The sequence below is a fragment of the Acanthaster planci genome, linkage group LG02 (assembly GCF_054643075.1).
Source record: "Acanthaster planci isolate LZ-2023a linkage group LG02, COTS_SCS, whole genome shotgun sequence".
NCBI lineage: Eukaryota > Metazoa > Echinodermata > Asteroidea > Valvatida > Acanthasteridae > Acanthaster > Acanthaster planci.
In genome coordinates, this window is record NC_141778.1 from 23,536,064 (window position 1) to 23,551,743 (window position 15,680).

Genomic DNA, 15,680 nt, shown 5'->3' on the forward strand with positions numbered 1-15,680 from the left:
CATTAGTAAACCAATGAAAATCAATGTATCATACTTTGTTACTCTTGCATCACTTCATACATGTGTGCCGTTCAATGATGCAACTGCGTACTGAATAGTGATTTTTTCAGAATTGTGCATCTTATAGATAAAAAGCGATGGAGAGGTGATCAAAAACGTTGATGTTAGTACCGTTTGTTGTTAAGACAACTTAATTTGAACATGGTGAGTAAGTTAAAAATATGTTGTCAATTACAGGTCTGGGAAAGTAGGATGTCCCCGTAGGCCTGGAGTGTAAATGTACGTGAGCCATGTTACCTGCATCATGGACACATTCTACCTCCATGCCTGCATTGACCATGGAGGTAGCTACGTAGGAAAGGATTGGCCAAGCAGGTTAGCATGGTTAGTCCTTCCTCCATGGTTAGTCCTTCCTCCATGGTTAGACTTGGTCCTCTTGGGCCTGTACAAATCGCCTTTTTAAACATTTGAACATGGCCGGTCACCTGACCTAGCCCCATTTGCACTAGTGATAGTGTGGCACGGACTCTCACTCCCGCTCCATCCTTAGCCACACATCTGTAGGGGGCCTATATACGCAATTTCATATCGGCGTACTGAACATTTTCAGGCAAAAAGACTGGAAAATACCAGAACAACGTGAGTTAAATCATTCAGTAAATGGTGCTAAGAAAGCAGAGAGGCTTAGGATCATCTCTGTGTGCAAAAGAAATTGCACCCACGATGATAAGTGGGTGCACCTAAAATGTTCAGTACGCCGACATGAAATTGCGTATACGGATGTGTGGCTAAGGATGGAGCGGGAGTGAGAGTCCGTGCCATACTAGTGGGGCTACACCTGACCATGTCATGCATGTCCAAATCATGCAAATGTAAAAAAAAAGCAATTTGTAGGGTCCAAGTTATGTGCTGGACTAGGCCTAAGACTAGTAAGAGCTAAAGAGTAGTCAGGTTGTGTGGACATATGGACATGGCAGAGGATACCGCGTACCCCCAGAACTGTTGGGTCCGATGTCTACCCCGCTCCCACAAACCCCTTAGCAAATGAGTCTTTTCGCCATAGGCTCTAAATGACGTTTAACAGGGCATGAACAGGGATTTTATTCTTCTTGTGTACCCACAGAAATGCTGTTCCATTTCCCCAAGAGTTCTATGTGTGGTAGCTTACATATCTTCATACTTTGTACCAAGAAAAAAATGGCCCAAACCTTGCCGATTTTCAAAAAAAGGTGCAAATATTTCCCGCTCAGCATCCAAGAGGCATGCATTTCACATGTGTACTTGTGAAGACAAGCCGACGAGCATTTTGCCCTGCAACCTGTTTGTTTGATCAAGTGATCGTGCTAACCATTGAGGGCCTTGTAAATTGGTCCAGTGCCAGTGTGTGGCTCAGGAACATGTTGAGATGCATAAAGGATGTGTGGTATGTGTATGAAATCTTGTTGACGTTCAAAAGATGACTGACGGCTTTTATGAGCTTTGTTGACTGATTTCATTTGATTCTCTCCTTTTCCTAGGCTGCCAAGTATGTTGCACAGATAATAGTTCTTGGGGCTCAAGTCGTGGGACGTGCCTTCACAAGAGCTCTCCGTCAGGAAATCCAAGGTATGGTGGTGTATTGAAGACAGTTTGAGGCTGTAGTAGAGGATGAAATTAGACACAAAAAGTCCTCAGAGGCTCGGACATGGTTAGTTTTTAGACTGCTGTTATCAAGGTCCGAGGAGCTGTCATATCCAGTGTATCAGTTACTTTGTTCAGACAAATAAGGTGAATGGTTGGAAATTGTCTAACGTCCAACACAAACTGAAATTTAAAAGGGTCCTTATCACAGAAATAGAATGTACAGTGCACATGTAACTGTTAGGCCCACCTTGACCCAAACCCTTCTCATGATCGGATGGTTTCAAATGCATTTTATAGGTCTGGGAAGAGTTAGCTGGGTTTAGGAAGGTGAACCCAGTCACTGTTACTTTACATGGGGCTTGATGCCCCTTACCTTTGAGAGTTCAAATTTCACAAGAACATACTGTTGGGTTCCTACAGAGTGGTTGGTTTTACATCATTCGGTACTGTTTCTGACAACATGCGTAGTTTTTGTTCTCAAGTTACATTGTGAAATACATCCAAGACCATTGCTTGCCCACAACAGTGATCCCTCTTGACCTAAATCACATGGCTTTCTCTATTTTTCATTAGACCAGTTCTACCGTGTACTTTTCATCACACCTGTAAGCTTTGTCCACAGTTGTTCCATCCCCTTTGACCGTTTTACTTTCAGCAAGTCAACAGGCAGCCAAGCGAGCTGGAGGGGGTAAGGAGGGGGCACAGTCGGCAGCCAAGGATAGCTTGACCGGCATCACGCTACAGGAAGCCAAGATGGTCCTCAACGTTACCAAGATGGACCCCGAACTCATCAACAAGAACTTTGACCACTTGTTCAAGGTCAACGACAAGAGCAAAGGTGGCTCTTTCTACCTGCAGTCCAAGGTATCAATGCCAAAATCGTATGTGTGTCTAAAAATTCAAAGTGTAGACATTGAATAACATAGGATAATAGGGCCCATGACTTACAATTGTGTACAAAAGTTGAGATATCTTTTAAAAAGTTAAAGTATGAACAAAATCGGAACAGCAGGGGCTCCTTCATTCCAGGTAATTATAAAGATTTCTATGGTTGTGGATAGGCATGGTATTTCTTGTGTGAACTTGAGAACAAGAGAGGTCCAAACACATCAGATAGTATAGACATTGCGGACTTGTCCTAGACCACATAAAGCTTTCCCCTTCCCCAAGAAACAGAATTGCAGGAAGTTGGTGGGGGGGGGGTTGAGTCGTTTGTAGTAATGCAGAGAAAGAATGATGATCCAGAATTCAGGTTGAAAGAATATTTATAGTGAAATGATTTTCCTTTTTTTTGTCACTAAATAGTGCAAGTAAGCAGACGGTAATTTTAAGGGCAATGTTGTAGTCGAGTCCTCACAAACTCACATGTAATTGCCAGATCATGCAGTCTCAAGTCAAAAGTTGTTTAGACATTCCGTTGTCAGCACTTATCCGTGGTTCATCCCCTTGTGCGTGATCCAACTTATGGTTTGACTTGGGACCAACCCTCGAACACTCATCAGAGAGATTCCTCTTGGGTTTCAAAGTGAAGGTTTATCACCATTTGCATTGTTAAAATACAAATCACCATCCCTTGATAATGAAACACCCAGTTCATTAACTATTCATTAATTGCCTCCCCCAAGCCACCTTTGCTTGGTAAAGTCATTGGCAACTGATGTGTTCAATTTCTGTAACCCCCCCCCCCAGGTGATCAGAGCAAAGGAGAGACTCGATCAGGAGCTGGATGGAACAGAGAGGAAGGACATAGGAAGTGGTACCACGCAAGAGAACACAAAAGATGCCCCGCCCACGTGATAGGAAACTGCTGGAAAACTTGTACATTGTAAATACGACCCTCAGATGGACTTGCTTCACGGACTTTTGGTACTTACCTTTTAGATATCCAGGAAGTTATTTGATCTGGGGAGTTTAAACATATTGCAGGTCAGCCGTCTGTGGGAATGTGTTCTCACCTCATTGCCACAATGCAAGACAGTCCTTCACTACATGAATGCAACAAGATTGATCAATATGCACTTGTGAAGTATGTTAAAAAATGGTCAGGTAATGTAATACAGCCTCCCAGGTTTTTCGTGTTCATGAAAGAGAAATCCAATTCTTGCAGTGGTTGTATTAATGATTTGTCAAATGCAGCACTTGAAATTGTGCATTTCTAATGAATCACAAGAACACTGGTTTCAATAAAATGTCCTTTATGCTATAAAGTATCAGCTCTAAACGCCGTTGGCAGTGTTGTAAATGAAAATATGCATGCAACAAATTGATCATCCTGAATCTTCGTTCCACAGCAAAGTAGCATGAAACTCTTCAGTGCTGGATTAGTTTCAGGATATTTCAGAACGACATCCTGCAACGTATTGCCTTGCTGGTGTATTATTGTGCCAACATACAGGCACTCCACACAGTCTGATTTACATGCAGAACTTACACTGTGTTGCAGGGACAGGATGAACTTTGGCCAACAGTTATGACAGTTACTTGGTGTATCCGCAGACCGTAGCAACTTTCCTTGGTGTGTTCACTTGGAAATCTGCTCATTGTAAATCATTGCTAATATACAGATATACATGTGAACGGGAGTGAGGTTTTGAAACTTGTCAGTGATAGGGTAAATTTTTTAAGGGGGGTGACAGTTGGAAGCAGGGAATAACAGCAAAATGATGAGTGTAGAAAGTTTTAATTCATATAAGTGATTTTTGGTTGGTTTGAAATGGATATTTGGAAGAAAACCGAATGTGGTCTCATACTTGGTAAGAAATCGCTTTTAATTTGATAACATTATAAATAATCAAAATACAATATAAAAGGATTACAATTTATGTCAGCAATAGAGAAGTGTTCCAAGCCTACATGTAATTTAAAAAACTTTTGAATAAAATAATTTGAGACCTACATATACCTTGAAAATTACCTCTCGGATTACAAACTGATTTGTAACTTGGGTTTAAAAAAATACATACAAAGTTGAAATATCAAACAAGAAGCCAACTATTGGGAAAAATTTCAAAGGAAAATAACAAAACTAAAACAAAATTAAAACAGAAAACTGAAAATGCTGAAAGAATACTCCAACAGAGCAAAAATGACACCCCCTGTCACACAATCATCGTGGAAAATGACTGACCCTACAGGCATGGCGCCTTGGAAATGCAATAAGGATGGGCGAGTTTGGTATGTGGAGAACATCAGTACTCATATCAGGGAGGCCACAAGCCCTGACAATTTTGGAACTGGCCTATCATTAGTGCTCTGTTCTCGATTGACCTTGCTTGTTTGAAACACCAAACTGGCTCGTTCATTCTTAAGATTTACGGATACCGCCAAGGAATAGCCCCCTGGATGATGTCTCAACTGGAGATTGATTTTTCTGAGAACCAAACACAGGGAGGGGTTCATGTGTAGGGTACAACATTCATTCACAGCTACATGTGCTGTCTCATGATTGGATGAGAGGGTCATGTGGTACTTCCATTAGGTACTTTCAGTACTCTGCCATGCACCCACAGAAAAGACTTGGTAGCCTCCATCTGAAAAGTCAGATATGCGTCACAGCCAAAGTACTGTAGCAACCACAGGCTTGCTTGCCATTTTTCTGACATACAAGAGTCCGGTGCACACAGTTCAAGGAGTAATGGGAAATATGAATGAATGTAAAATCCAAAATGTCCCAAAAGCTTTATGGAAGAGTAATTGCATTGGTTTTTGCTTTAAATACAAGATCCTTGCAATGATATACATGTATGTTTCCTAAAATGCATCTTCATGTTTCCATGAAGTTTGTTTAAAGCTGCACAAAAAGTGCATCTGAGAAAACTTCAATGAATGGAACCTTTAATATCAGAACTGTAAAAGAATCAATGTTATTTAACAAATATTGCTTGCATTAACTAGTGGTGAAGTAAAAGTTGCCTTCTACAGTGATCCCAATGGGATCAGCAAGGCTAGTTTTGGAGCCTCTTGATTTCATGTGGATCCGGATCACAATCAGTGATCCAACAGTTCATTGACACCAGATATAAAATGAACTAGTGTTGGGATTGCTGATGCAGATCTAGCAGATCCATGTGAAACAACAGGCTCCTAGAATACCACTCCAAGCATAACAGTTACATGGTCAACCCCTAACCTTTTCGAACAAGCTCGAATTTTACCATGCTGTACATACTTACGTGTACTCCAAACACTTCACCACACACCCCTCAAAAAGACAAAAGTGGATTTCTGTGTTGATGATTTCAAAAGAAAACATGACTGGAACAGAACTTGTTTGTGTACATACATGTACGTTCTCCAGTGAACCATGAAGTCCATAGTCCCTTTCAAATTTTGCCAATTCAGCTTTGTCTACTGTTTACCTTTTTTAAGGAGGGGGGGAGGAATTCCCCAATGCAACCATCACAATTCATGCAGCTGCAAAAGATGGGCACCGCATCACTGATGCTGTATACAGTCAGTAAAAGCAGCACTACTCAACTTTTTTTTTACCAACTCCCAACGGAAGAACAGCTGTCATTTTCAAACAAGGAATTTAATCATCTAATAAGGCTTAAAGCAGGAAATGTTCACTGATCACAATCTTTTCACAGACTTTACTAGAGCACTTAACCTCAACAAGCTTCAACTAATGCTACAGACATCTTGATTTACATTTAAAAAAATTGTGGGTTCAGAAAACTACATGTCTCAAACAAAACACTTTTTTTCTACTTAGAATCTTGACATAATAATAAATAATATTTCACATTTTTTAAGATTACGTCTTGGCAAGTCTGGTATCTCTGTACATTGTAGAGTAACCCAAACCCAAAGTTTAACAAGAGAAAGAAATAAATACTTCCGGGGGATTCTATGCTTGACTAGCCAGACTAAATGTAGTACATGTACATGTTATCTTCTATACAATGTACTCATACCTCCTGAGTTCTTGCTAATGTGGAAAATAGTTCCTGGAAGATCACAGACCTTTGCGATTCCTTGCTACAACACTGTAGGAATATCACTGGTAAGAGTCCCCAGCCTCTGACTCATTTAACCTTTACTTACTGTATTTAATCAAAGACCTCAATTTGAGGGAACTATCTATGGAAGTGGAGGCAAATTTCAAACTGGAATTTGTTCGGATGGCTAGCTCTTCCTGGCACGTACATGTACCGGCATGCTGAGCATATGTACCAGTCTGATACAGCCAGACTTAATGCTTATCATATCAGCAGACTTTTAGCAGAATGCTTAGTGTTTCTGACAAACTCTGTCAAAAAAAAGTCTGCTGTCGCCGAGACAGTTTTGTGTCCTAATTCAGTTGGGTTCATGTACAAGCATTGAAACAACCAGAGAACCCAAACCTTCATTGGGCACATCATAGACCACTATTTTGTGAAATTCTAATGCACGTTTCTCTCTGTTCATTTTCATTTTACCAGCTTGAAAGGTTTCCACAGAGGAAATAGGCTTTGAAAAATACACTGAAAGCAAACAGCAACAGGCACTGCACGTCTGAATTTTTACATCTTCACAATCCAATATATGAATTTCCAAGGGAACCATTTAAAATAAAAACCAAACCACACCAATGAAACCCAAAGAAAAAATAAACAGTGTCACCCTGTTTCTTGGATTACAAAGGTACAATATCAGCCATGTTTTGGCACGGTAGATTACAGTTTTACTCTCGTGCAGCTGATGTGCACACAACAGTCACCCAATTCCCTTGTAGGTTCCAGATTTGGTACTCGCTGAAGCACAACCACAAATGCCGTTTGCTTTATCGACACAATCTTACATCAAAGTACAATATATCCTGCAATCATTCTTCACGAATCAATATCATATATCAAAAGAAGCAAAAGTTCCTTTTTTCTCCAATATTTGATTGTACAGTAGAGGCACTTATGTTAACTGTATAACAATAGTGGGCAGGGAGCCAACTCCACCTGCCCATGTTCACATTTACAACAATAACAATACTGGGCAGGGGAGCCAACTCCACCTGCCCATGTTCACATTTACATACATGTGCATAACAATTAATTTGAACTTGCTAAAATAGAGTGCATTAATACTGGTCTATGGAATAGCAGTACTCATTATATATCATAATGCATAATCATTTTATGTACAAGTCAGTTTTTTGACATGAGAAAATAGTGTTGCTCTGTTGGTTGAGAAAAAAAAGTTGTAGATAAAAAAATACACTTCAAAAGTTTGGTACAGGTATAGTACAAGTAAAAAAAAAGCAAAGCCAAGAAAACCTGTAGGATTGGAGAAGGATGAAAACGGGCTGAAATGAATATGGTTTATGATAATGGCTCTTATTTACACAGCTGCAAGTACCAGGAAGGTTTCTTGATGGAGTCAGTATGCAGGGAAGTCAAGTGGACTCTGGTGTTCTTGCCCGAAATTTCAGATTAGCAGGAGAGATTTTCACGCATGACCATTCACTAGTCCCCACTGCCCTTACAGGGCACCAGGAAGGGCAGATATTTCAAGAAGCACCGCATAGCTGTTGTTGAGCTCCCACTGGATAGAGTTCACTTGAACAATACCTTCCGAGTGCACGTGACATATGCATACTGAATGAACATGTATGGACTAGGCAGAAAGTGACCCACAATGCTTTGCACATCTGTAACTGTAACAGATTTCTTTCACAGCTCAGGCACTCAGGATAACGAAGCATGAACAGTGCCAATACGTTATCCAACGGTTGAAAAGAAAAGCCTGTAATCAGGCCACTGCAGGACTAGCATCTTTAATTTTGATAGATGGTATTTGAGACTGTGAAGTTGCAGCAGCATGCATGCACAATCTGCTCTGTTTCCTCCCATGATTGATGTGCCCGAGTTCCAACTGAGTGCACAGAAACTGTAGATACTGTTGAGACATGAACAAACTCAATGCCCACACAGACATGGCTCAGAAGTTCCTGTATGTAGTATTACACACAGCATCTGCACACTGTATTGTTTGCATATGGCAGTAAGTATGATAACCTAATTTTCATGTGAATGTGCACAAACTTGTTACATGACTGTAAGGACACCAGCTACATGGCAGCAATGTGTCTATCATCAAACAACTTTCTCTTTGGTACAGCTGCATGCATGCTTGTGCAAAGAGCCAAAAGGTCTTTCTTCCCTTATTGAAGAAATACAAGTACACAATTGCTTTAAGCCTATGCTCACCATGACATTAACTGTGCTAATATCACTTATGCTAACTCTGATTGGCTACATGAGACTGAAAAAGGGGGAAAAAAACAGACATACAAATTTTGCAAATAAAAGAGCTAGCAGTCTTTGACTCTTGAATGTGAAAGGTCTTAAGTACGCAGTGAGATCCAGAACACCGGACATTTTTGAAGCACACAGGGTACATTGTCAGCCTTTAAAAAGTGGGCACCCCAGACTAGCCTTCTCACCTGGGATGGAGGCCGTGCTGCGCTCTGAGAAATCATCTCCCCCCCCCATGTGACAAGAAATCTCCGCCCATGATTCCAATTGAAAGCCAAGGCATATATTTTGCCATGTTTTATTGCTCATGCACACTTTTCAAAAGGAAAGAGGCATGTCTACAATAGTCTTAGATGCCCCTCTCACCAAAACCCTACTGGCACACTACTGAGGGCACAGAGGGTGGATATGTCTCAAAAAAAAAGTTTGGCATTTCCGATCCTTGGTAGACAGAAACACGGTCTGTTCTGGTGCGTGGTAGCAACTCATCAGAGACCAAGTTGGATTTGTATGCATAAGGAGTTCACTCCCATTCAACAGGAAGTTCAAGTTTCAGGATTAACTACTCGCTAGGCCTTCACTCTTGGCCTCCATTCCTACATTTCTCTGGGCGACAACATCCTGGCTGAGGCGGAAAGATCCTTCCGCTGCCACCAACTTTTTGCCATCCTTGGATGAAGCCTCGTCATTTCGCAGCCCCGCAGAAGAGAAGGTCGGTGAGGTGTTCCCAGCCAGGTCTGACAGGTGCCCTGGCAGCGTGACATAGCTGTAGTGGGGTTGCAGTGAGGGTGAGTGAACCAGGATCGGGTAGACGATCACCCCCTCAGGAAGTCCCGTCATGTTGCTTGTTGGGGGGACCGCTGTCACGGGCTGGAACAGTGAGACAGGTGTAGGTTTGGCAGGCAAGATGCGGGCGACAGGTTTGCTGGATGGCGCCGCTGTGTTCGCGGCCTTCTGGGAGATGAAATGATTGAGGTGGTCACGGTTGGTGTAGTGCCCGAAGGTCTTGACATGCTTCCGCAGCGAGCTCGGGTCGGTATAACGTTTGTCGCAGCCAGCTACTTTGCAGAAGTATGGCTTCTCCTCCAGGTGTGTACGTGTGTGCTTGAAGCGGTCACTCGAGTTGGAGTAACGCTTATTGCAGCCTGCTACCGGGCATACATAAGGCCTCTCACCTGAGATGAAGAAAGAACAGGCAGCTGTTAACTTTCATCTGATCATCCACTGATAACACCACACAGGCGACAATGTGATAGGCATTTTAAAACTTGCTGAAAGCATTTGTGACTTGTTGTTAAGTCTACTCTCATGGTACAAATGAGTGCTCTAACTTTTGACCATGACCTTTAACTCTGTACAAGTATTCAGTTCACTGCTCCTGAGAGATTAAACACACAAAAGCAGATAACTCAAAAAACAGCTCCCAAGGGTGGGACACATTACAGTGGTGGATCCAGCATTTACAAATAGAGAGGGCACCCCTCATTTACAAAGGGGACGAGGCACCCAAAATGGAGGTAAACCCAAGCATACAGTACCAGAGGGGCATACTGAAGTAATAATTTCTGTCTTTAAGTTATTAAGTAACCAAGCTGACAACAGAGTAAAAACTGGGTAGAAGGAAAGGCATCCGCCCAAAAATAAAAACAGAAAATGGGGGGGGGCAAACTGGTTGTGGCCCCCTCTTAATCCACTATAACATTCATACACTAATTGTGTAAACAGCCTTGTACTCTCCTTTAAATTTTGTTTTGTTTTAATCCTTTAAATATTAACCTTAATTCCTTTTAATAAGCTTCAATGTATTCTTTTGTTACCGGCAGTACTTATCTTCTTAAGTTTTCTCTCCTTAGATATCATTATACATGTTCAGGTATTATAGTTTATATTATATTTCCAAACAGGTCACTTGGGAGACATTTTGAGGTAAATTTTTCAACATTAGGGAGACATCGATCATTAGGGAGACATTTCAATGTCTCCCTAATGCTCCAACTACCAAAAGGAGGAAAATTTTACTGTCCACATTTTAAGAGATGATAGAATAGGGTCTGAAAGGAAAACATGCAAAGTTTGGTTAAGATCGGATCAGGGAATATTGAATTATGGGACGGTAAAGTTTGAAAAATGTTGTGCACTTTCCTATGAGAATGTCTCCCAAGTGACCCATTTGCGGTAATCATTATTCCTCCTTGTATTGGTTGTAGGAAAGTTCAAACTAAATGTCTACTGAATGGAATTCATTTGTACATGTTTGACATTGACTTTAACCGAACAAATTTTATTTAATAGACATACATGTATGTGACCACTCGCAAGATCTTTAGAACGTGAGACGTGTCAGGTGCATTCAATGATTTGTAAGCTTGTGCCAAAGAAAACTGTATTACTCCTGATCATTCCCGAGACAATATCAGCTCCTTGCCGGAAATCTGAAGGGTGGTGGCATAGCATACCTGTGTGCGACCTGTTGTGTATCTTGAGATTCTCCAACCGCGAGAAGGACTTGTTGCATATTGGACACTGGTGGGGCTTCTCGTTTGTGTGTGTTCGGACGTGGATTAACATCTTGTACCTGCATATATAAAAAGAAGGCATGACATGCAATCCAAAGTAGGCCCGGCATCCAACATGCCGCCTCATCAGGCAGTGGGATGGTGGTTGGACGAGTTTAAATAACAGTCCAGACAAATTTGAAACTTGCAATCCAGAAGTAAACCCAATTGCCTGGATCTTTGGATAGCGAGTTCAGTAATTTCCTGATTGCAAATGACATCTTACTATTTACAGGCCACTGAATTTGAGTCTGATGCATGAGGATGTTTTGAATTCACCAGATTTTCAGTCTCAATGGGGAACGTGGGATTATAACTTTCAGAGTGTCAAAGAGCTAGAGAGGAAATAAAACAGGTGAGGGAATGAGCTACTACCCCAAGGGTCTTTAATGAGTTAGTCGGGTATTCAGACAGAGCATGCTCAAAATGAAACTCGCAGTTTTCATTCAAGAATATAAATACACCTCCGCGAGGTTAGCCATATCAGGGCAGCCGTATTTTGACTCACTCACACTGAACATGTTCAAACTGGTGTGATGTCTTGTGCATTGTTCTCACATGACCTTTCCTAAAAGTACTTGACTAGCTCATTGTCACCGAAGACTCTTTAATAGCACAGTGCCTTAGGATATGTAATACATGTATGTGTAGCACTTAATAGGGATACTTTAATAGCACCTAATGGGTCTTTAATAGTAAACATACCTGTACCAGGTACAGTCCAAGTACCTTGAGATCTTTAACAGTAACTTTCGGGTCTTTAATAGTACTTTCGGGTTCTTAATAGTAACTTTGGGGCCTTTTATAGTACCTTCAGACATCAAGGACTTTAATAGTCTCATGGGGGCTTAAATAGTGCCTGGTGGTTTTTAATACTCACTTGTGGGTCTTTGATAGTATTTGAGGGTCATCAAGTGCCTTTATGATCTTTAATATTAAGTGAAGACCTTTAACAGTTCTGTGTCTGTAATGTACATGTAGTACCTTGCATTGAAACCTTTGCCTTTTCTGCTGCAGCCTTCCCACTTGCAGCAGTACTCCCCTTCTACCAGCACCACATGCCGCTCATTGACGTGGCTCACCAGCTCCTCCATCTCGGCAAACCGCTGGCCGCAGCTGTTCCACTTGCAGACATGGGGCAGCAGCACGGAGCTGTGGGCTTGGCTGGCGGGGCTGGCCAGCAGGTTACTCTCCAGCCGCACTGGAAGGACCGGGAAGGGGCCGTTGCTGGAGCTGCTATTACTGCTGCTGTTGCTGCTGCTGTTGTTGGTCGCATCATTTGTGGGAAAGAGGGGGCTGTACTGCGAAGGGTGGGGGGCTGACGAGAGGGGCCTGGCTGAGCCGCATTGGTGAGTGGAAGTGATGAACTATTGAGACGGAAGAAAAATACAGAAAACTTGGATTGTCAACTAAAGACTGAATGGAATTAATCCATGTACCCTACGCAAAATATCTGAATTTATGATTGCTTGATGGATAATTCCACAGAAGCAGAAGAGGCAAATAAAATAGTGTGTGCTGAGGTGATTTGCAAGCCACGAATGATAAAAAGGACTGGTAAGAAGTAAAGCATGCAACTTCCACTTACGTGTACTTGCATTTGCAGTCACGTAACACAACGTTTGGGTTTTCCCAATAATCAGGCTGGATCATTTTGACCGAAAAACACCTTTTTTAAAAGCCACATTTTTAACATTAAGAGATAAATGCAACAAATTCTCCCCCCCATAGAAATGTGGGTGAGGTCTGCTATTAAATACCTACCCCAAACAGTCACTAAACATGCAAATTCCTTTGCATCTGATTCTATTCGCCAAAGTTCTGATCAACCGTAGTGCGCCCTCTAGTTCCATGATGCATAGTGGAGCGGCCGCCATGTTTGTCCTTCTTTTCCGGTATTAAAACCATCAAAGCCAAACGTGGGGAAGGCTGGGAGGGAGCCGACTGTTTGGGGTAGGTATTCATAGCAGATCTCACCCACATTCCTGTGGGGGAGGAATCTTCTGCTTTCATCCTACCCCAAACAGTCGCTAAATATGCAGAGTGAAAATGCACTACGTAAAAGTGTGCGCCAAAGGAGCATGTCAGCCTCAAAGACTGTAGTGCAGACTCACCAGATAACGGAGCTGTTAGGTAGTTTCAGAGGTGGACTGCCCTGATGAGGAACTTCTGCATTGATGTGGACGATGTCAGGAGTCCTTATTGTCGAGGAAGCCCTCATGTACAGACACAATGGCTGACCGGTAGTTGCGGAGAGTTGATACTTGTGGGTCAGATTTGAACAGGTGCATAAAAAAAATCAGCTACAGTATTCAAAGAAACCTCAGTTGGATATAGACCTCACTCCAAACACCACAAAGTAAAATGTTGGAATCTGGCATTGTAGATGTTGCGCGTAGATTGACGTCGGCTCTTTGGGGCCATATCGGCAGACTTCATCAGAATGTCCTGCTGACTTGAAGGATTCTTTGACAATAGCCAGCAAGTCAGGGGTAGGGATACCGGGTGACGGTGAAGAATGCCAGACCTCAGTTGGTGGAGTAGATCCGGCCAGGGGAAGGACCATCGGTACCTGCACGAGTAGTCTGATTTAGATGCGGGAACCACGGCTGGCACGGCCGTTTCTGTGGCAAACAGTCGTGAGCCCCCAGCTGTCTGTTGTGACTTTCTCCCAAGACCCTGTGAAAAGTCACCGCCGACAGGTGCAGAATTGGAGGGAAGAGGCAAATCTGAATAGTCAGCGGTGTCTACCCCTGAAAGATCGAGGGTAGCACGACCCTTGTAGCTCTTCTGAGGTGGTTTGGCAGACTGGGAAGAGGAGGAACGGCCATGGTTCGTCTGGGGACTGGGTTGATGAAAGGGGCAAAAAGAACCAGATTCCCCATGACATGGAGGTCTGAAGGGTCGAGCCCAGCGGTCATCAATACGGGACTGGCAAGGAGGAGCCGAAGGAGGTTCACAGAAGCTAAGCTTGTGGATCTTGTCAATGCGCTCAGCTTCGGCTTCCATCAGCTCCATGAACTTCCTAGCAAAAAGGTCTTTACCATAGAGAGGGAGGTCCTGAAGTTTTGACTCGACTCCCTCACAGGGAATGTTCAGGGTATCCAAAGCGTTGATCTATGTGCTAAAGTTAAGATGGAGATCCGTATGAATTGCTCAAAGATGGAGTTGACCTTCTCAAGTGCTCGAAGTGCAATGGCTGCTAAGTCCCGGGTAACTGGCAAGCCTTCTTCAGAGGCATGGGCCAGATACTCAGATAGGAGTACCACAAAGGCAGAGCAGCGGAGACCTTGCCATGAAACTCTGTCAAGTTTGGTAAGGGTAGTTTCAAAGGAGCACTTGTCTTTGTCTTTAAAAGGGGACTCCTGTTAGGCTTCTGAGCATCAGATGATAGTTTATCTTTAGCCGCAGTTGGAATCTCAGGGACGGAGACAAAGCTATCAAAGTCCTCCCTGGAAAACTGGAAGTATAAGTCGATGCTCTTGGGGGGTACAGGTGCCATCGCTTAACACCAGCGAGAACCTTAACACGTCAACGCATCAGCAGTCAAGCTGCAGTTCCGGAAAAAGCAGAGCCGATGCCTCCAATCTAGCAGGGTGGTGCTTGAAGGAGGTCTCAGCCATAGGCAGATTGGAAGGTGGACCTAGAATCTGCTCATATGTTCCTGGAGAAGACAGAGACGTGCCTCCAGAAGGGAAAGGTTGGCTGCTGTGGAGGTGTCGTCTTTGTCCTCCGAAGACGTTATCTTGTTCTGCTTGAAGTTGATCGGGGGAAGAAGGGACATCGTGTATGGTTGAGATGCAAGGGGTCGGAGCAGGATGTGAGCTGTAGCCCACACTGGAGGTCAAAGGGATGCAGCCATCATGAGGAGATCAGTTTGTTAATGGATGCAGATGCGGGTAGAGGGTCTGGATCCAGAGCAGTCATCGGGTCAGCAGGGTTAGGCTTTAGGCGGCTGGCTATTGAGGAGAGCAACTCCAAGAGGGTACACACCGCTAACATGTCGGCTGAAGAGACGTTCTGCCATAAGAAGCGAGACTTCTTGAGCTTGGACCCCCTGGAAGAAGGCGAGGAGGACGGTAGCCGGAACGTACGGTGTTCGGAAGCCCCAATAACGTAGGAGGCCAGTGGGCTCTGCTGCCCCAGGTGCGGGCGGTGGCATGCCTGCGTGGCCCGGTTTTATCTCTGAAGGGGCCGCCCCAGATAACATCGGGGGGTTGGACTGACAGGGATTAGCATCTCTGTCATGCCTGGGTGCACCAAATGAAAA

General features: G+C 43.3%; 2 protein-coding genes across 3 annotated transcripts in view; one reads left to right on the plus strand and one right to left on the minus strand.

The window, feature by feature from the left end:
• On the plus strand, positions 1 to 4,533 carry LOC110984079 (mitochondrial import inner membrane translocase subunit tim16-B-like). Its single transcript, XM_022243892.2, has 4 exons — positions 1 to 204; positions 1,518 to 1,605; positions 2,279 to 2,487; positions 3,313 to 4,533. Exons 1-4 carry the CDS (start codon positions 202 to 204, stop codon positions 3,418 to 3,420), a joined length of 408 nt encoding a protein of 135 aa, XP_022099584.1. The 5' UTR covers positions 1 to 201; the 3' UTR covers positions 3,421 to 4,533.
• LOC110984078 (uncharacterized) overlaps positions 4,373 to 15,680 on the minus strand; it is a 27,147-nt gene continuing 15,839 nt past the window's right edge. For both annotated transcript variants that reach the window (XM_022243888.2, XM_022243889.2), the window contains 3 exons: positions 12,395 to 12,777; positions 11,312 to 11,430; positions 4,373 to 10,030 (listed from right to left, as the gene is read on the minus strand). In XM_022243888.2, coding sequence (XP_022099580.2) covers positions 9,414 to 10,030; positions 11,312 to 11,430; positions 12,395 to 12,777 — 1,119 coding nt within the window. In that variant the 3' untranslated portion in view covers positions 4,373 to 9,413. The remainder of the gene's footprint in view (positions 10,031 to 11,311; positions 11,431 to 12,394; positions 12,778 to 15,680) is intronic.

Excerpts from the sequence above, each read along its gene's own strand:
- LOC110984079 (XM_022243892.2), top strand. Across the intron at positions 1,606-2,278 it reads TCTCCGTCAGGAAATCCAAG|CAAGTCAACAGGCAGCCAAG; the intron begins GTATGGTGGTGT and ends TTTTACTTTCAG. Across the intron at positions 2,488-3,312 it reads CTTTCTACCTGCAGTCCAAG|GTGATCAGAGCAAAGGAGAG; the intron begins GTATCAATGCCA and ends CCCCCCCCCCAG.